Source organism: Hylobates moloch, unplaced genomic scaffold, assembly GCF_009828535.3.
Source record: "Hylobates moloch isolate HMO894 unplaced genomic scaffold, HMol_V3 SCAFFOLD_3, whole genome shotgun sequence".
NCBI classification, from domain to species: Eukaryota; Metazoa; Chordata; class Mammalia; order Primates; family Hylobatidae; genus Hylobates; species Hylobates moloch.
The window spans coordinates 17,008,980-17,031,266 of NW_026652278.1; the positions used below are offsets into that span (position 1 = coordinate 17,008,980).

The 22,287-nt window shown below is 37.6% G+C and overlaps 1 protein-coding gene and 1 pseudogene across 1 annotated transcript in view; one reads left to right on the forward strand and one right to left on the reverse strand.

The window, feature by feature from the left end:
- The window catches only part of PNLIPRP3 (pancreatic lipase related protein 3), a 52,496-nt gene extending 31,370 nt beyond the window's left edge, over positions 1 to 21,126 (reverse strand). The window contains exons 1-4 of the mRNA XM_032169757.1: positions 20,912 to 21,126; positions 11,508 to 11,662; positions 5,139 to 5,258; positions 3,917 to 4,048 (exon numbers count right to left, since the gene is read on the reverse strand). Coding sequence (XP_032025648.1) covers positions 3,917 to 4,048; positions 5,139 to 5,258; positions 11,508 to 11,662; positions 20,912 to 20,960 — 456 coding nt within the window. The 5' untranslated portion in view covers positions 20,961 to 21,126. The remainder of the gene's footprint in view (positions 1 to 3,916; positions 4,049 to 5,138; positions 5,259 to 11,507; positions 11,663 to 20,911) is intronic.
- Positions 8,305 to 8,907, forward strand: LOC116478494 (high mobility group protein B3-like; annotated as a pseudogene).
- Positions 21,127 to 22,287: the final 1,161 nt, after the last annotated feature.

Sequence of the window (22,287 nt, forward strand, 5' to 3'; positions counted from 1 at the left end):
TGACTACCATAGGGTTTACATAAAATATCTTACAGTTATAATAGTATAATAGTGTATTTTAAGGAGATAACAACTTAATTTCAATCACATACCCCAAAGTCTACACTTTTACTCCTTCACATCACATCCTTCATGTTATTGATGTCATAATTGCATCTTTTTTATTGTGTATCCATTAACATATTTTTGTAAGTATTAAGTATTCTTAATACTTTTGTCTTTTAACTTTTATACTAGAATTAAAAGTAGTTTACACACACGTTACAGTATTTTGTATTTGTCTATATGTTTACCTTTACCAGAGAGTTTTATATTTCCACATACTTTCTCTCTTTCTTTCTATTTCTTTTCTTTCTTCTTTCTTTCTTTTTCTTTCTTTCTTTCATTCCCTCCCTACCTCCCTCCCTCCCCCGCTCCCTCCCTCCTTCCTTCCTTCCTTCTCTCTCTCTCTCTCCTTCCTTCCTTCCTTCCTCTTTCATTTTATTTGTTTTTTTGATGGAGTCTCATTCTGCTGCCCAGGCTGGAGTGCAGTCTGTTACCCAGGCTGGAGTGCAGTGGCACCATCTCAGCTCACTGCAACCTCCGCCTCCCAGGTTCAAGCGATTCTTATGCCTTAGCCTCCCATGTAGCTGGGATTACAGGTGCATGCCTTCATGACCAGCTAATGTTTTGTATTTTTAGTACAGACGGGGTTTCACCATGTTGGCCAGGTTTGTCTCGACTTCCTGACGTCAAGTGATCTGCCTGCCTTGGCCTCCCAAAGTGCTGTGATTACAGGCATGGGCCACCATGCCCAGACTTCAATTATTATATTCTTTTGCTCCAAGATTTGTTTGGTACTTTTTATATTTTTTTAATCTTCTTGTTGAAATTGTCACTTTGTTCATGCAATATTCTCCTGACCTCATTTAACATTTTTATAATGGTTAGTTTGAATTCTCTGTCAGTTAAATCATATATCTCTGTTTCATTAGGGTTAGTTTCTGGAGATGAATCTGTTTCTTTGGTATATATTGTTTCTTCATTTTCCTTGACTCTTTATGTTGGTATTTGCACATTAGAAAAAATAGCCACCTCTGCGAGGGTGTTCGTGGATTGTTCTTTGTGGGAGAAGACTCTCACCAATGAGCCTAGCCAACAATTCTGGGCACCTGTCAAAACTTTGTGCTGGTCAAAACCACTATCTTCATTCTTAGCAGCCCTCAAGCATCTAGGGTAAGCTGAGTGCTGTCAGCACTTCCAAGAGAGTCAAGACAGAAATCAGTCTCTCAGGCAGCCCCTGGAAAAGTTGGAACTTTTGATTTGCAGTCTAACTCTTTTCCTCCCAAAGAAAACATGGAATCTAAGGTATTCTACCCAATCACTTTGTCTGCACTGAGCTAGGGGAAGGGGCTATAGTGACTGCTTGAATGCCGTCTTTCTTCCCATCTTTGTTCTCATTGGCCCCTAGATACTAAAATATTCTGGGTTCTATCAATGCTCCAAGACGTGTGAGATTGAAGTGATTACCCTAAGCAGCCCGCAGAAAAGCTGAAACATTGGGTATAAAGTCCCACTTTTTTCGTTCACAGGGTGAAGCGGGAAGCTAGGAGTTTCCTTCAGATCATATGGTGCTGGGTCAGGGGTAGAAGTTAAGACAAGAAGGTATGTCAGATTTTCCTCTGGCCTTCATTGTAGCTGGTTTTATATTTACCCAGGGTGTAAGAGCCTCTCAACTAGTTTCTTAATTTCTCACGAAGAAAATTTGTCTGTTATTGTTGACTCACTGTGCTTGTTGGAGAAAGAAGGATCTAGGTCTCCCTATTCTATTATCTTAATAATGTCACTCCTGAGCAAGCATTTTTAGTTTCACCTAAGTTTCAGGCTCTCATAATTATCACAAAAATCAAGCACTTGATTTTACTTGCATACATTTTTCATTTGATCAAATGTTCCATTTTTTCCACCAGTTATGACAGTTTTATAAGTCACGGAACAAAGAATATTTTCTCTCTCATTTACATATGTGAATAACTGCCAATGAATGCTACATGGTCATTAGGACATCCCTTCCTCTACTGTTGCCACTATTTTTTTTTTTTTTGAGACGGAGTCTCGCACTCTCGCCCAGGCTGGAGTGCAGTGGCACCATCTCTGCTCACTGCAAGCTCCACCTCCTGGGTTCACACCATTCTCCTGCCTCAGCCTCCCACGTAGCTGGGACTACAGGTACCCGCCACCATGCCCGGCTAACTTTTTGTATTTTTAGTAGAGACAGGGTTTCACTGTGTTAGCCAGGATGGTCTCGATCTCCTGACCTTGTGATCTGCTCGCCTCGGCCTCCCAAAGTGCTGGGATTACAGGCATGAGCCACCACGCCTGACCGACTGTTGCCACTATTTTAAATGTCTATTTTCTTTCCTATCTCCTTATATAGGTTGGTATTTGAGATCATTCTCAGCCCTTATCCCCTTAATTCCTCTCCTTCTTCCCCATCTTCCTACCCCATTCCCAAGCACCTGCTTGCCCCGGAACCAGTCCAGGTGGTGAATTGTGGTGGCCTAGTAACTTGTGATGAGATGACAGAAAGAGAGGTGGAGAAGAGACTCAGCTGTTCCTTTAGCTGCTCCTTCTTTAAGCTTGAATCCTGAATTATCCCCAGAGGCCCTGGAGCCCACTCACCCTAAACCCTTTTCCCACTTCAAGGTGGCCTATTCAATTCAGTGAACATTGAATTCAACAAACATTTTTCCCTTCAGTTCTGCAAACATCTCCTGTCAGCTTCCTATGAACCACTATTATTTATTTACTGGACATAGGAAAGCCCACAGCTCAGGCCCTAAGGTCAATAAAGAAACTCACAAAAGCTTACAGCTGGCTTTTTTTTTTCTAAAGAGAAGATGAAGATGAATCTGATTTCATCCTTTGTACACAAAGACTTTCTCTAAAGATCTTGTACCTTAGTCTTCCCTGACAGAGTGGAAAGAGAAGATAGGGAAGTGTCGGGGCATAAATGAGTCTTTGGATCCCTAATTCCTTCTTCAGGATGTTTACTGACAGTGGTCAATGTTCAAATATCACCTAACCTGGTTGCTCATACAATTTGTTTCTGCTCCTGCCATTCTCCATTCTACTGCCTTGCATTTTCTTCACCCATTACTTGTCACCAACTGACATTTTCTTGTTCATTTGTTTCTGTGTGTGCCTCCATTGCCTACTAGAGTGTACATTTTGTCACAGCAGAAACACTGTCTTACATACAAGTCATATCTTCCATGCCCAGCCCACAGTAAGTGCAGAGTGAAATATATATTTGTTGTATGAATGAATGAACCCTCCTTAAAAATCTGAAAGGATTATGCATCTTTAGATTTTACTACACTGCATTTTGAGGTGGGAAATTACTTTTTGGAAAGCATTTGGAGATTCGTGCATGTCGCAGAGTGTAGGCCTAATAAATGGCAAGGTCTATTTTATTCTTTTAGAGAATATGTGGGTTAAATAGTTGTGTCTGGACTGGCCTACAGACCTAACTATTTCACAGGCACAGAACCCTCTTTTTGTGTGAAAAAACATGTCATATTCTAAACAAATAATATTTGAAAGATGATAACCATTTATAGTTCTAAGGATAGATTTACAATATGATGAAACTGATTGAGATGGTCCAACGTGCTGACCAGGGCAGTGACCTTGCGGGGGCAGTTTTTAGTGATGAGCCTGTGTAGACACACTGCCACCTAGTGGTGCTTCAAATAACCACAGACTCTTTACTACGAAGAAACTTTCTTTTTTGTCTGCCATATACAAATGCTTATTATTTCACACATTCAGTACTTGTCTAAGCCAATAAAAAAAGACATTAAATTGTCCCAACTTCTGAGTGTTAATATCCAAAACCAATTCAGTGTAATTTAAAAAAATCAACTGTTCTTACCACGAGAACATCAATAAAATAAGCCACCTCAGCACCAACCACACGGAGATTGTTTACAGCATGGATGTATTCCCGTGAACCGTTGATCCAATCTAAATTAATGCAGTTTATATCTTCCAGCTGTAGCAACACCTGGCACAAAGATTCATATAAATATTAAATAAATAAGTGTTCAAGGAAAGCGACGTGTCTCAACACTTGATTCCATAATAAGAAATTATACTAGTAGGTTGATATGGTTAGACATTGTGTTCCCACCCAAATCTCATCTTAAATTGTAATCCCCATTATCCCCATAATCTGCACGTGTCAAAGGAGAGACCAGGTGGAGGTAATTGAATCATAGGGGCGGTTCCCCCGTGCTGTTTTCGTGATAGTGAGTTCTCATGAGATCTGATGGTTTTATAAGGGACTCTTCCCCCTTCACTTGGCACTTCTCCTTCCTGCTGCCTAGTGAAGCGGTGCCTTCCGCCATGATTGTAAGTTTCCTGAGGACTCCCCAGCTACGCTGAACTGTGAGTCAATTAAACCTCCTTCCTTTATAAGTTACCCAGTCTAGGGCAGTTCTTTATAGCAGTATGAAAATGGAGTAATACGTAGGTGTTAATAGAGAACCTACTACAGGCTAAGCTCTGTCCTAACCCATATATATATATGTCCTAACCCATACACACACACACACACACACACACACACTAGTAATTAGCACCTATGCATTAGTACCTATCTCACTGAGAATTAAATTTATATATATGTATTTTATATATACTGAATATATATATTTATATATATAAATTTAATTCTCACTCAGTGAGATAGGTACTAATGTTATCTTCATTATATGGCCTTATAAATATTTAATTGATTATGATGTTAGAAGTCTATTAATCTTAAGTATAGGAGAGAAAGATTAATTTCATGGAGTTAACTTGGAAATTGTTTTTCTTAAATTAAATGAGAAATTGATCATACCATTTAATCTTCTGTCAAGAGAAGAATTTATTTAAGAGTGATTATATAAATTTGCTTCCCTTGTAATCTGTGCAATTTATAATAAAAATAAACGGGAAATGGATAACTCATTTGAGACCCTGGAACACGGATAATTGTGGATAACTGAATGGAAGATTTCCATGAATATACATCAATACCTTGCAAATTACATTCATGTTAAACGTAAAGCTCCCATGCTAGTGTAAAAAGGAGCTTATTCATGTCATACATTGCACATGTTTCTCTGCCATTTGCCATCTGTTTTCCATCCAGCTATGTTGATACGGGTGATCTTGTCTGTTCCAAAATATGAGGCTTGGATAGTTGAAGAATTAACCGCACTGATCTCCTGTTTCAAGCAGAAAGAGATTAAGGAAAAATAATAATTAAAAATTATTTAATCGTTAGTAGACCTATTCTAAATCTGCTCAAAAGTCTTTCACTAAATTTGATTTTTAGCAACCTTCTTTAATATATTTTTACTAAATAGTTACTGCTACATATTATAAAAGTACCAAAAATTATTATTATTATTATTATTTAGAGACAGGGTCTCACTGTGTTGCCCAGGCTGAAATGCAATGACTCCATCATAACGCACTGCAGTTGCAAACTCCTGGGCTCAAGCCATCTGGCCGCCTCAGCCTCCTGAGTAGTTGGATTACAGACCCATGACACCACACATGGCTAATTTTAAACAATTTTTTACAGACAGGGTCTCACTATGTTGCCTAGGGTGATCTTGAACTCCTGGCCTCAAGTGATCTTCCTACCTCAGCCTCCCAAGTCGCTGGGATGATAGGCACGAGCCACCACATCTAGCTCAAAAAGCTAATGCATTATAAAATGCAGTATACAAATTCAACACAAGGAAAGAAAAAATATTTGATTTTTAAAGTAATATTTGCAAGACAGTGTTGGGAAGTTTAAATCATAATTTCAGTAAATCTTATTTTTGTATAATATATTTCTCAGTGATCAGTGTAATTCATGAGAATTAAAACATGCCTAGAAGCATGCCAAAAACATGGCAAAAATGGAGGTTGTCCACCCCACTTTATAAGTAAGGAATTGAGGTTAGAATCTCATCACATGAAATACACCAGCATATTGGAGATAATTTTATATGATTATGTCAAATATTTCTTTTGTATTTCTTGTATTTTGTTGGATTGCCTTAATAACAAAACTCTCAAAAACTTTAGGAGACTATAAATTTAAGTGATTTTGTTATTTAAAACAATAAAAGGCATAAGTATAAGCAATTCTGTTGGAAAAAATGAATACTTAAATCAGCAAATAGCAAGTCTGACAGTGGTGAATCCTATAACCTGGAAGCAACATACTTAGATATTTATGAAATTCAAACAAACAGCCTATTTCTGGCTACCTGTGTTTAATAGTAATGCAATTAATCATACAATTTGCTGGCTAGGTAAAGTGTCTCCAAGATTGTAAGCTAATGGTTATGAGTCATAAGTTGGCTTGCTCAGTAATTATAATAGCTAACACTCCTATCTGTCTATTTGCCAGACATTGTTCTAAGCACTTTATAGAGTAGCTCATTTAACTCTCACAACACTGTGAGGTAGGTACTAATTTTAAAAATTAGAAAAGGGGACTCTGAGGGGCCAAGTAACTTGCCAAAAAGTACTGCAGCTAATGAATCCTGGAGCCAGGGTTCAAACCCACATGGCCTTTGAAGTTAGGTGCTTAGCCACTGGGCTCTCAAGTGATGTTCTGATTACAGTGTTCTCTGCTGACAGGGCCCAAACCAGATGTGGGATTTGCTGAAATGGGCAATAAAATCAATTGTCTTCAGGCCTTCTAGGAAGCATTTTTCTGCTAAATAATCCAATCCAAGTACAAAAACATGATTCCATCTATGTCTCTAAGATAATCCAGATGCTCACTCATTTCAACGCTCTTAGGCCCAGCTGGAGTGCCTCAAACACCTACTATAGTCCCGTTTCTACATCTGAAAAAACTTTTGGAGGGAATTTAGTCCGAAAAAATTTGTTTATTCTTTTCTGAACCTGAGAATAGTTTGAGAAACCTCCAAGTGGCATTCTGACAGGCATTGTGGGGTCTGAGCATCTGTTGTCATGCTAGTGTGAAAAGGAGTTTATTCACATCATACATTGCACATGTCTCCCTGCCATCTGCCATCTGTTTTCCATCCAGGTATGCTGATATGGGTGATCTTGTCTGAGATCACTGAGGAGTTTAATCAAGTAGAACAGGTAGAGAAAACACCTTCGTTCACTTCACATTCACTCTGGCACAACCCTCTAAAGTAGCTTTTCAACATAAACGTGGGCAACTCCATACAGTATCATGGGATCAAAAGAAGACAGCTTAGATTCTGCTGCCACAAGGATAGAAACCAGGAAATGATGTCAATATTGTACAGAACAGGTTATCGAGAGGAAGGGTGAATTAAAGTATCAAGGTTTATCTAGGCCTTTTAGCAGTCTTTGACTGAGTAGACATGAAGCATAATAGGTACGCGATCAATACACTCTGATGACTACATTTCCGGTGATATCATCTCTGGCAAGTAAAAAATAGTTACCAGTTAGGTATGTTCTATTCTTGACTAAAGCTGCAGACACAGAAACTACCGGAAGTGTGCAACATGTCCATCACCACCAGTGACTGTATAAGTCACTCTAGGTTAAGGTGTCATGGATTCATGGGGGAAGTAGGTTGGTTTTATTCTTACAGAAAGGTAACTGTAAAGACCTGTGACTTCCAGAAGGCCAAGTTTATTATACCACAGCACATTTACCTTTGACAATTCCTCACTTGGAGAAGAGAGTATGTTGGCTGTGTAGAGTTAATTTCTGATTTGTTTATAAATGAGTCCAATTCATATAGCATATGAGTCAGGCCTGTGGAAATCCTTATTTTAATTACACACCTTGACTCATCCTGTACCACAGTTGTTAGAAAAACACTTTAACAGCAAACAATAGGCTTCCATCCATTACAAAATTCAGATACATATCTGGTTTAATTACACATGATTCTTTCCAGATGGAGGGAAGTGGGGAAGGTGTGAAGAACATTATTTAGGGAAGTACTTCGTTTTCCAATTTTCTCTTCATTGGCAATAGGACCCAGCTTCACGTAAACACTGTCTGTATCACCTTCTGTTTTACTGACCGTGCCCCACAGAATTCAAGTGCATGGCCACTTATATAAAAGGATAAAAGGATCAATGAGCCTGATGAATCCTAAGAGTGAAGATCAGGGAATAGAGTTAGTTCTAAGTGGATAAATATGCCCTGAACATCCTAAAAGGCAGAGAAGGTGCCCCCAAATACTTGTATCCAACATAGATTCTCTTCACTTAAAAAAAAGTTAATCTACTAGCAAACAATACAGTCAGGATGGCTAAAGGTGACCCCCAGAAACCAAAGGGCAAGATGTCTGCTTATGCCTTCTTTGTGCAGACGTGCAGAGAAGAACATAAGAAGAAAAACCCAGAGGTCGCTGTCAATTTTGCAGAATTTTCCAAGAATTGCTCAGAGAGGTGGAAGATAATGTCCGGAAAAGAGAAATCTAAATTTGATGAAATGGCAAAGGCGATTAAAGTGCGCTATGATCGGGAAATGAAGGATTATGGACCAGCTAAGGGAGGCAGGAAGAAGGCTCCTAATGCCCCCTAAAGGCCACCGTCTGGATTCTTCCTGTTGTGTTCAGAATTCTGCACCTAGATCAAATCCACAAACCCTGGCATCTCTGTTGGAGACGTGGCAAAAAAGCTGGGTGAGATGTGGAATAACTTAAATGACAGCAAAAAAGCAGCCTTACATCACTAAGGTGGCAAAGCTGAAGAAGTATGAGAAGGATGTTGCTGACTATAAGTCGAAAGTAAAGTTTGATGGCGCAAAGGGTCCTGCTAAAGTTATCCGGAAAAAGGTGGAAGAGGAAGATGAAGAAGACGGGAAGAATAGGAGGAGGAGGAGGAAGAGGAGGAGGAGGAGGAATAAAGAAACTGTTTATCTGTCTCCTTGTGAATACTTAGAGTAGGGGAGCTCTGTAATTGACACATTTCTTATTTGAGAAGTGTCTGTTGCCCTCATTAGGTTTAATTACAAAATTTGATCATGATCATATTGTAGTCTCTCAAAGTGCTCTAGAAATAGTCAGTGGTTTACATGAAGTGGCCACGGGTGTCTGGAGCACCCTGAAACTGTATGAAAGTTGTACATATTTCCAAACATTTTAAAAATGAAAACGCAAACAAAGTTAAAATATACAAAACATTAAAATCAACATTTTAACCATTTTAAAGTGCAAACTCAGTGGCATTAAGTCATTCACATTGTCATGCAGCTATCACTACATCTTTCTCCAGAACTGTTTCATCACCCCAAACTAAAATTCTGTCCCCATTAAACAGGAACTCTCCATTACCTGCTCCAGGTATCTCCTATAAATGAAACCATAGATGATTTGTCCTTTTGTGTCTGGCTTATCAGCAAAATGTTTTGAAGGGTCATCCATGTTATATTATGTATTGGCATTTCACTTCTTTTTAAAGCTAAGTAATATTCCTCTCTTTACTTCTTGATAATTATAACACTCAAACTTTTGAGGAATGTTTCTTTATAAGCGTCTCTATACCCATAGTAAGAACTTTTTTTCCTTGTTCTAGAGACAGCCACATCTACAGAATTGGTCAAACTCATATAGCATATGGGTCAGGCCTGTGGAAATCCTTGTTTTAAGTACATACCTTGATTTATCCTTTATCTTAGTTGTTGAAAAACACTTTAACAGCAAACAATCAGGCTTCTATCCATTGCAAAATTCAGGTACAGATCTGGTTTAATTACACATGATTCTTTCCAAATGGTGGGAAGTGGAGAAGGTGTGAAGAACATTATTTAGGGAAATACTTATCTACAGATGGCTGGCAGATTTCAGTAAAGAGTAATGTGTACATATGTATGTGTGTCTGGTGAGTAGACAGCTACAAATCAGACCATGTTTGTATGGTAGGAAGGCATAGGAGAACGCTGTCTTGGCTGGCAAGGCCCAGCAGTATGTGATGGGCCTGATGGAAAGTAAGTCCCGAGGTTACAGATTCAGGTAAAGACTGGAAATGCTCTTCTCTGGCCCCCCTTTTTTCCTGCTTCCTAAATATAGATCCTCCAACCACTCCTAGTCCTGCTCTCGTTTCTCTGCTTCTGAGATTTCATGTACTCTTTGGGTTTCAATTTTCAACTCCAGCCAGAAGACTTTTGAATCTTTTTATCCAGCTCCGGGCTGGAGCAGGCAGCTTCGCTGTTAGACTAACATCTCCAACAGCCTCCTCAAGCCTCACCTGTCCAGAATCTAACTCCTTCTCTTTCATCCTCAATTTTTCTGATAAGAGGGTTATCATTTTCCCAATCACTTACATGTGAAATCTCAGACTGGTTTATGATGTTTATCATGTTGATTTTCTATTATCATACTCACTTTCATTACCGCAGTTCAGGCTGTTTCCCATGTGTGATCCAAACTGCACTATAGCTTTCTATTTAACATTGTCAAATGGACCTTTCTGTGATGATGGAAATATTCTATATCTGTACTGTCCAGTACGGTAGCCACTAGCCACACGTGGCTATTGAGCACTTGAACTGTGGCTGGTGTGGCTAATGAATTGAGTTTTTAATTTTATTTCATTGTAATGTTAATAGTCACATGTGGCTAGTGGCTACTATGTTGGACAGCACAGTTCTAAATGGTCTCATAGTCACCTCTAGTCTCTTCCAGCTTCAGACAAGAGAACAACAGCAGCCAGAGTAAATGCCCTAAAGCATCTCTGAAAAGCTCTCAATGGGGCCTCATGGCTTACAGGATGAAGTACAAACTCCACAGGAAGGAACTATACAATTTGTTCCTCAACTACTTTTCTAACTAACCTTGCTTTTGAAGACTCCTTCTCTGCCCACAGACTAACCCAACACGTCATTCATCAGACGGGCCTGTGGTTTCTCTCCTTTATGTTCATGCCACTTCCTTTGCCATTACCCTGCTTATCTCTGCTTGTGAGCACCTTGCCCATCCTGCAGGATACACCTCAAATACATGTCCTCCTCAAAATGTTACCTGGTTCCATCCCTGACCTCAAGGTGGGCTCTTTTTCACTTTGTTCCCAGTCTTTCAATTGCATCTTACATCACAGATCATAACTTGTGTTGCAAGAAAGGTATTTGTTTGTATATGTCATTTCTCCCACTGTAATAAAGTCAAGACTGTTCTGTTTATTCAATTCAATAGATAATAGGCATTGTTGCTTATTCACAGTCTTATAGATGGAAGGTTCTCAGTTAGTACATTGACTGAACATAATATCAAGTTTACCTGTTATGAAATAATGTAAGAGCAATCTTCATATTTAAATCAGATATATCAGAACAGATAATATAGAACAGATAACATTGAAAAAAATCTGACTCATAATACTGAAAAGAAATGTTTGCCTTTAAGTCAATAGCACATGTCAGAATAGGTTACCATATCTATGTCTTCTGTATCTATAGGCAAATCTTATATTTTAGAATAATCCATGTGTGAAGACTGCAAGTTAGCTTACCTGATAGGCAGTGGGATTGTGTATAGTGTAGAGCAGGAAACGAGTGTTTATCTTCTCTGGAGACCAGGGTAAACCTACCAACTCTGTTGAGAAAGTCCTGGTCCATGGTAAACCATCTTTGAAACATCCTAACCTTTCATAGCAAACTTCTTTTCCTGCAGCAGAAAGGTGGAGTGTCAGTAATAGAGGAACCAGGCTTAGGGAGAGGCTGTGTTTCTCACTATGAGTTAAAGTAGACTTTAATTTTGGAAATTAACCTCTTATTGGATTTATGGCTTGAAAATATTTTCTCCTATTCTATAGGGTTGCCTTTTCATTTTGTGGACTAGTTCCTTTACTGTGCAGAAGCTTTTTCGTTTAATGCAATCCCACTTGTTTGTTTTGTTGCCTGTGCTTTTGTTGTCATATTCCAAAACAATCATTGCTAAAGCCAGCAACAAGGAGATTTTTCCTATGTTTTCTCACAGGAGTTTTATAATTTCAAGTCTTACATTTAAGTATTTATTCCAGGTTAATTTTGTATATGGCATAAGATAAGGGTTCAATTTCATTCTTTTGTATGTGGATATCCAACATTCCCAACACCATTTGTTGAACAAGCCTATCATTTCCTCATTGTATATCCTTGGCACCCTTGTCAAAGACTAGCTGACCATATACACATGGGTTTATAATTTTGTATATGGCATAAGGGTTCAATTTTATTCTTTTGTATGTGGATATCCAATTTTCCCAACACCGTTTGGTGAATAAGCCAATCATTTCCTTATTGTATATTCTTGGCACCCTTGTGAAAGACTAGTTGACCATATACACATGGGTGTATTTCTGCACACTCTACTCTGTTCTATTTGTTTATGTGTCTGTTTTTATGTCAGTATCACACTGTCTTGATTAATATAATTTTGTAGTAAGTATAGTTTTGAATCAGGAAGTGTGCTGCTTCCAGCTTTGTTCTTCTTTCTTAAGATTGCTTTGTTGTTTGGAGTCTTTTGTAGTTCCAGTAGTTCCACATTAACTTTAGGATTGTTTTCTCTATTTCTGTAAAAAAATACCTAAGGAACTCACACAACTTAATAGCAAAAAAGCAAATAACTAAGTTTAAAAATAGGCAAAGACCAGAACAGATATTTTCCTTAAGAAGTATACAAATGGCCAACAGCCACATGAAAGATGCTCAACATCGTGAATCACTATGGAAATGTAAATCAAATCCTTCATGAGATATCATCCCACACTTGTTAGGATGGTACTGGCCACGTTCCAGCCTCAGCGAAGCTCAGCCAGAAGGGCAGGCTTGAAGCTGAGAGATAACAGCTCAATAACCCAGCACTCCCACTCTTCACTTTGTCTCACCTCTTCCTCCAACGCGTTCAATAACACTGTTTTGTTTTTTGTTTGTTTGGGTTTTTTTTGGCTCATTTATTGGCTTCTATTATAAATGTAAATAGTAACTTTCTATTTTTTGATCCATACATCATATTAGAACTTGACTCCCAGTTTCCTTAGAGGAAAATTTTAGTGGTACTGCCTCTCCCTCTCTTCCTCCCTTCCAGCTTTCAAGGTCTGTCAGCTTCATAATGTTGCTTTCATACTATCAAGATTGATAATATTCAGACTTTGCTCTATAAGCATAATTAATCCTCCCATGTTTTGTCTACAGTCTGACTCCAAAAAGTTGAAAATCAATGAACAGAATTTATATTATTATGACTAGATAAATATTTTTGGCTTCAGTCAACTCGCATGCTATAATTACATTTCCTTTTCTGCACTTCCATTGTTCAGACACTCATTCTCTTCAAAGGAGATGAGTCAAATGAATTGTCTTTCCTAACATTTGAATTACTCAGGATCAGTGTCATCATAGTTTACTCCATATTTGGATCATGCCTTTCTTGTACTGTTTGTGTTTTCCTATATTCTCTGGTTGCCTTTTTTTCTCTTCCTAGAAGAATGAACACGTGCCTTCTTCAATATATTCCTATTATATTGCAGCTTCTTAATATTTCTCCTGCCTGGAATCCATTCTGATCTTTTTCTAATTTGAACCAGTGACATCATAGTTGGATCATGGCTTTCTAAAACAGACTTCTGTTTTCCCATGAATGCCCAGTTGCCCTTATTTTTTGCATTCTGTTGCTTTTTTTTCTCCAGGTCCTCGGCTACATTATTCAGTCTATGGATTTTAAAATGAAGATTTTTATAACTAGTCCTTATTTTCTATGTTTATCGCTTACAAGGGTTATCTGCCACTGTGCTCATTTTTCCATAAGGAAATACTCACAGAGAGTGTAAAGTTAAAGGAAAATAGATGTGATAAAGCAGAGTGAGCAACATTATGAGGTATTAAAGCCACTTAAGAAAAAATTGAAAGATTAATAGTTCTGTAAAAATAATGTTTGCTATAAAATTAATATATTGAAATTGGGTCAATAACTTAAGTGGCCAGTAACAAAGGATACAGTTTTAAAATTATGGTATTGAGGAATATTATGCAGCCATTAAAAACGTTTATAGAGAATTTGTAATAATATCTGTAATGGAAAAAAATAAAATTCAAAGAAAGTGTGCCAAAATATTAATGGTAAATCCCAGTGGTTTTTTTTTTCTTTTTTTTTTAAATTATACTTTAAGTTTTAGGGTACATGTGCACAACGTGCAGGTTTGTTACATATGTATACATGTACCATGTTGGTGTGCTGCACCCATTAACTCATCGTTTACATTAGGTATATCTCCTAATGCTATCCCTCACCCCTCCCCCGACCCCACAACAGGCCCCAGTGTGTGATGTTCCCCTTCCTGTGTCCATGTGTTCTCATTGTTCAATTCCCACCTATGAGTGAGAACATGCGGTGTTTGGTTTTTTGTCCTTGTGATAATTTGTTAAGAATGATGGTTTCCAGCTTCATCCATGTCCCTACAAAGGACATGAACTCATCATTTTTTATGGCTGCATAGTATTCCATGGTGTATATGTGCCACATTTTTTTAATCCAGTCTACCTTTGTTGGACATTTGGGTTGGTTCCAAGTCTTTGCTATTGTGAATAGTGCCGCAATAAACATACGTGTGCATGTGTCTTTATAGCAGCATGATTTATAGTCCTTTGGGTATATATCCAGTAATGGGATGGCTGGGTCAAATGATATTTCTAATTCTAGATCCCTGAGGAATCACCACACTGACTTCCACAATGGTTGAACTAGTTTACAGTCCCACCAACTGTGTAAAAGTGTTCCTATTTCTCCACATCCTCTCCAGCACCTGTTGTTTCCTGACTTTTTATCAAATTTTCTGTAATAAATATGAATTACCTTTATAGTAATAAAAAAGTCACAAAAGGAGAGAAAGAGTACTTCTTTACCAAATGATGCCCAGTCTGGATTTTTCTTTTTGTCTTACTACTGCTAATAAAAAATACCAAAAATAGATTTAGCCTTATGTGTCATACATATGAAAAAATGAAAAAATGAAGACTTAGAAAAAGTGATGATCTAAGTGAAATGTATTGCTGTTTGTGGCAGGAAAATAATTGTACCCTTATGCCGGTCACTCTGTCACTAAGTGGAATTGGGAGATATAGCCTAGCTTTTGCTAGGTTATGTTGTGGTAATAAACAGCCCCCCACATCTCATTGGCCTACAAAAATTAAGGTTTATTTCTTGCTTATGTTATCCTTTGGCTGCAGTGGTTTTAGGTTGGGCCTAGCTCTGATTTACCAGTCTTCTGCGTTGCAGGATCCAAGCTAAATGAGTAGGCTCTGTTTTGAGCACGTGTCTCTTGGGGCAGAGGAAAAGGCTGCAACTGTGGAACCATGCAAAGGCTCTTAAAGGTGTCTAGACTTAGAATATTCTCTTCTATGTCATGTAGTCAAAGATGAATGTGTATAATGGTCTTAAAAGGATGGAGAGTCAATATGGGGAACAACAATACAATCTACATACTATGGAAGGGTATGTAGATTTCAGTTTCTATAAGTACCACCAGTATGACAACCTTACGTGTTCTACAACAATGAAAACCCGTTGTTATTTTAATTCGCATTTATTTAATTATCAGAAACTTTGAATATCCTTTTGTGCATTTCTGGCCATTTGTATCTCTTTTGTGGATGAGATCTTTGTGTCCTATGCGTATTTTTCTAAAGTTTGTTTTTAGTTATTTATTTGTAAAAAATCTGCAAAGAGTAGAGAAATTTGCTTCCTTTTAGTCAGATATCTGGAAAATATACTCAAATTTGTTGTCTATATTTTTGTTTTACTTTATTTTTTTCATTTAGAAGTTTTGCATTTATGCAATCAAAATTATCAGGCTTTTGCTTAGTGGCTTTGGGGTTTTGTTCTGTTTAGAAAAGTCTTCCTCACTCCAAGTCTTTTTTTTGAGATGGAGTTTTGCTCTTGTTGCCCAAGCTGGAGTGCAATGGCATGATCTCAGCTCACTGCAACCTCCGCTTCCCGGGTTCAAGCAATTCTCCTGCTTCAGCCTTCCGAGTAGCTAGGATTACAGGTGTGCACCTCCACACCTGGCTAATTTTTTTTGTATTTTTAGTAGAAACAGGGTTTCACCATGTTAGCCAAGCTGGTCTCGAACTCCTGGCCTCAGGGGATATGCCCGCCTCGGCCTCCCTAAGTGCCGGGATTACAGGCGTGAGCCACCGTGCCTGGCCACTCCAAGACTAGTAACAATTACACACTGTTTTCTTTCATACTTCTTTCTAATGTTTTATCTTTTACTTTTGAATGTTTACCCACCTGGGATTTATTCTGGTGTAAGGAGTAAGATTTTCATCTAGAATTTCAATTCTTTTACCATAAATTTACGCAAAGTCTAGTCATTTTAACTTCACCCACATCTGAGGTTATTTCACTTTATTTAATTTTGCCATCATGGCATCATTAGTTTTATTAAGCAACTGCCACATGGGTTTCTGAATCCTATTTTTCCTGTTTGTATGATTCACTTCTACTTTTATTTTTATGACTTAAATGCTTTCTTCACCTTTACTTATTTTTTTCTAGTTTCTTCAGTTCTTGAGTCATTATATTTTAGTATATTCTCTAGTTGAAATGCTTTATTTCCCCTTTGGCCTAAGAATTCTTTAAAGAAACATTTGAAAAACAGCACATTACATGAAGCTAGTGTTAATTGGTTAAGAAATCATGTAAATTGGCATATTAGTTCATATCTTCCTAATTTCCACTTTCTAAAGGAGTCACTTCTCTATCTTACTGTGAGCAGGCTTTTCCAAAGACACAGAAAAGCTGGAAAGTAGGTTTGATAATCTATTCAAGAAATATTTGTTTGTTTGAGTGCCTATTATTTGCCAGATGCTATTAGCACTGGAATTGAGCATTGGAAAAAACAATTCTAGCCCTCATGGAGTATATAATCTAGTAGGGGATGTAGAGACAGACAATAGATAAGAATAAGTTTTTTAAAAATGGCTACGTTAAAACAGTGACAGGTGCTGGGACGAACCTAAAGCAGGGAAGGGAAGAGGGTGTTTGTGTGTTTAGGTGAGGAGGGGTTTGCAGTTCAAATAGGGTGTCCAGGGTAGCATTTGCATCAAGACCCGAGGGGCAGAGGAGCAAACCACGTGCAGATGTGCGGGACAGCATTCCAGACAGAGGGAAGGAAAGTACAAGACTCTGCACGGAAGCAGAGAGCCTATTGTGACTGAGGAATTAGGAGGCACCCGGACTAGGGCCCAGGGAATGGAGACAGGGAGAAGACATAGCTCCACAATGTCTTACTCTGCAATTTCAAAATCTAAAAATCTCTGGGGAAAAATAGTTGCTTTTGGGTTTCTTCATTTATTTGTTTTCCAGTTTGCAGTAACTAGTTTGGCAGCAATAACAGACCTAAAGCTATTTATTGTCTTTATCCCATTTAATATGAGATTAAATTATGTGGGATCATAGTCACGTATTTTACTACATAAATATTCACGTGATCAAATATGGGGTGCTGTCCTAGATTTTTCTGGAAATTATGTATTATAGACAGTATGTTTACCATAGCATGTTTCTAAAATAATAAAAAAAAAACTAACATTTGTAATGCATCTGGCCCCCAGGAGTTTGAATAGGGGTAGGTGGATGAGTAGCAGGGGTTAATGCTAGGAGGTAACAGAGGGCTAAAGCATGTAGTACTTGGTAGGTCACTGGCTTTTACTCTGAAGTGATATAGGAAGCCACTGGAGGGCTCTGAGCAGAAAAGTGACATGGACTGACTTGGGTTAGCTTCTGGGCAAGACAGAGGAAGAGGCCAGCTAGGAGACTATTATAACAAACTAGATAAGACTCAATGGTGGCTAAGACTAGGGTGGTAGCAATGGAGGTGGTTACAAATGGTCAGGTTCTGCATGGAGTTTGAAGGAGGATCCAAAGAGTTGTGCTGACTGATTGGCAGTGAGGTATGACAGAAAGAAAAGTCAAGGATGATGCAAGGTATTTTGGCCAGAGCACCTGAAAGGCCATTAATTGTGAAAACTTTGAGATGAACAGATTTGGGGGTAGATATTGAGAGTTCAGTTTTGGATATGTAGATTCTATATGAATTAGATACCTAAGTGGAGCTGTCTTGTGTATATGAGACTAGGATTCCAAGGAGAAGTTTAGCTGGAGATATTACATTTGGAAGTCATTAGCATAAATGGTAGGTACCAGAAGATTGAAGGCAATGGACTCCGTTACAGATTTAATAGATGAGATATAGGTAATAATACAAATGAATGTAGACTCAGTTGTTAAATTTATGGCAGTTGTATAATAGATATGTGGTGTGTAGGAGAAATATATGTATTATCTAAATTTTACGTAAGTATGTATTTTGTTAAAATAACTTCTTATTAGGCAGTCATTTCTGTCCTCAATTCCCTTCTTATCCAGTGTAAATCCTACAGTTAATTAAAACCACACCCCTGTACTCTCCTTGAACTTCACTCCTGTTCTTGCTTCACTTGGCTTAACCACAACTCAGGTTAAACCCACACTTCACCTATTTCCTGTCTACACCTGTGCAGCTGAATGCACCTGGAGGAAATCACATACTGTACTATCTCACTTTTAATTTGTGGTTATGAAATTAAAGCAGATCCTAAAGCTGCCCAGCCATCGTATCCTATTTTCCTAGGCCTTCATTTTCCCAGGCTCCTGGGTTATTTCATTCTTCTTGCCTCTCAAACCTCCAGCATTTTCATGACCACCAATCCTCTTGGCTGATGACCCTGTTTCCTATTTCAATAGGAAACCAGAAACAAAGAGAAGAGACCTTTTATAAGCTCCCAGCATGCCTATCCAGCTACCTGCAGATACCTGCCCTTCTATTTTGCCTTCACTCTGTTTACAAGAGATGAACTGTCTTTGTTTCTCACAAAGGCAAACCTTCATCCTATTAAGACTCCATCTGAGGGGTAAGGCACAACATTACTCCTTTCTCTTTCTCCTGCTTTACCAACTTTCCTCCTCTCTACTGGATCATTCCTAGCCTCACACAAACATGCTGTTATTTCTTTCATCTTAAATTGACTTCTAGGATGCTAACTCTCCTAGGTTTCCTACCACTTCACTGAGTACTTCTCGGCAGTCTTCTTTGCTAGTTTGCCATCATCTTCCTGATTTCTTAATGAGGAAGTGTCCTAGGACTCAGTAGTTCCATCTTCTTTCTCTACCTGCAGTCACTCCCTTGCTGATCTTGTCTGTAGTCATGGCTTTAAATATCATCTCAGCAGATCAGGGCAAACTGCCTATTTCTTAATTCTGCCTTTACCAGTCTAAGTGCTTTCAACACTCAATTAGGACTGTCCTGGGGCAGGAGAATCATGCAAAATAGAATATAGTTCTTGAAATATGAAAACTAACGATAGTCCTATCTCCTTCATTTTTTATCCAATAGAGAAGAGCTGGAGGTCAGGGACTAAAAGACACTGAACTCAAAGTCAAGATTGGCCAATTCCACCAGCTAGTGCCAAGATGTTGCACAATGAATCTCTCTCTGCATCTTGTTTTCTTCATCTGTGTAAATAAGAGCAAACGTTTATTGATTGCTCACTAATAACACGTCCCAAATCCCATGCCAGGCATTTTACATGAATTGCAGGTTGAGTATCCCTTATCCAAAACGCTTGGGCCAGAAGTGTTTCAGATTTCGGGTTTTGGAATGTTTGCATATACACAATAAGATATCTTGGGGACAGGGTCCAAGTCTTAACACAAAATTCATTTATGTTTCATATATACCTTATACACATAGGCTAAAGGTAATTTCATACAGTATTTTAACAATTTTGTGCATAAAACAAAGTTTGTGTCAAGTATTTGTATGTGAAATATTCTGCTTGTGGCATCATGTTAGTGCTCAAAATGTTTCAGATTTTGAAGAAGTTTAGATTTCAGATGTTTGGATTAGAGATGGTCAACTTGCATCTTATTTAATTTGCACAACCCTATAATTTTATTTTGGTTACTGTCCTGTTTCTACAGATGAATCAACTGAGGCTTAGAAAGGTTAAGTACTTGTTGAAAGTTAAGCAACTACCGAGCAGCAGAACGAGGACTAAAACCCAGGAAGATTCAGAATTCAAACCGGTGGTTGAACTGAATGTTAGATGTGATGACTGTCTTCTTACCACCATACTATCTCAACCAACTACATGATACTTTACAACAAAAGGGTTAATCTCTTTCAACATTAAAATTATCTGATTCTAGTTTGGTTAAAATAAATCAACTAATTTTAGTATTTGCTTATAGGCACAATATTAAACATGGATGGTAAAAGTAGCCAAAATCACTAACTCCTTACACTGTAATGTCTAAGGAGTCTATAGTATAAAGAGCAAACATGTCAATGAATACTGAGACTAATATCCCTCCAGAAAACTGTGACTGAAGTAGCAAAAAAAATGGACATTCCAATTGACATTAATAATTATTTAATTCATTCAATTATTGAGTATCTACTATGAGTCAGCTACAGAATTTGGAAATTTGTATATATTTTCTCATTTATTGCTAAGTACCCATCTTAGAAATGAAGAAATTGAGACTTTAATGTCTAAGCCCATAAGACTAGTAAGTGGCAGAGCTAGGAGCCCAATACAAGACTGTCCAGCAACTCTTTTATATTGTTGGAAATAGATGCTTCTTTATGTTCACAAGACTCATTCAGTATTAAATGATGCATTTTCCATTGATAATTTTATGATAAGTGAAAAAATAAATAAATACAAAGAAATATAAGCAGCCAATATTTTAAACATATTCATAAAAACAATAAACTACTTAAGAATGAAATTGGTAATAGTAATTTCTAAAGAATAAGTTCATGTCAATTACATTTTAGATGTAAGTATACTCATTATTTTTAAAGAACTTGTTATAAATTATGAATCTTACCTCTTGATGTGCCAAAGCACAAGAATGCAACAATCCAAATTCCAAGCATCGAAGCTGATTTTTTAAATCACATAAAAATCTTCTTGAAGATCTTTACTTGTAAAGTCACCTCACTATAAAATACTAAGTGGTTTTCTTCACAATGATGCAACTCAATGTTTAAACTCTACGTTTAGAAGAACATGTTATTCCACCTTATGCTCTGCAAAGTAAATAAAATTATCGGGGTGTGCCTTACATCTTGTGATTGGCAATGGAAACTTCCCAGGTTTTGCTGTTTCATTATTAGTAATATTTTGGTTAAGCACAGACTGAGTCACTCTTGAAAGTTACTTTAAGGTTACAAAGTGTTAGATAATAAGCATTTAAAAGGTAGTATTTTCTTCCAAACCAGGATTAGGCATTTTCAGAATATTTTTCCCTAACACATTTCTGTGTGTAAGCATCCCAATTAATATAAACAGACCTGCTATAAGATGTTCCGAGTTCAATAACAAACATAGCTAATCTTTTCCTCTTACCTGTGTGGCAGTGTAATATGGGAGTTATCATTATTGTCTTCAGAGCCCGAATGTTGGGTCCAAATTCTGCCTCTGCCGCTTATTAGCAGTGTGACCTTGGGCTAGTAAGCCTCACTATTCCTTTCCTTACCTGTAAAATGGGGATGATCATGGTTCCTAGCTCATATGCTAAATAAGATGATTGAATTATTTATTGTCTGAATAGCACCTGCTACATAGTAAGTACTATATTATGTGTTAATTTTTTGGTACTGTCATGGTTCAACTATGTTAATGGGTGTATGGGCAAATTGGTATTCACATATAGCTAAATATAACCTTACATGATTGTACATAGGCTTCATGATATACTGTAATATAATAGTAGAAACTTGCCATTTTGGCTACTATGTTAACTTAAAGTGATGAGCAATTCAATCTACAGATATTCTTAGTTAGTTTCTCATTTTCAAATGCTCATAGCAAATAGCTAACCTTATTTCTTAGTTTTTCCTGACTTTTTGTTTCTCACTATAATATTATTAAAATTTCAAAGATTTATGAGGCACAGCCTTTTCACACAAACTTTGTTACATTATGCAAAAATTAGACAAATAAGAGATTATGAACAAGAGTACTTCCAAGTCCTGGATGCTTTATTTGGTGGAAACCTTTTCTGGTATTCATGGCAGCCAGTCCACACTGGCATGCAGACCTGCAGTAACTGGAGAATTAACTATTCAACAGCACCAAGCAGTGTGCCAGAGACGCTGTGAGTGCCCACACCATGGAGAAATCACCCTCTAAAAGCTTCACTAGTTACAACTGGTTGTTTTTTTTTTTCCAAGAAACATTTCAAGAATCAATGTTTTCAGC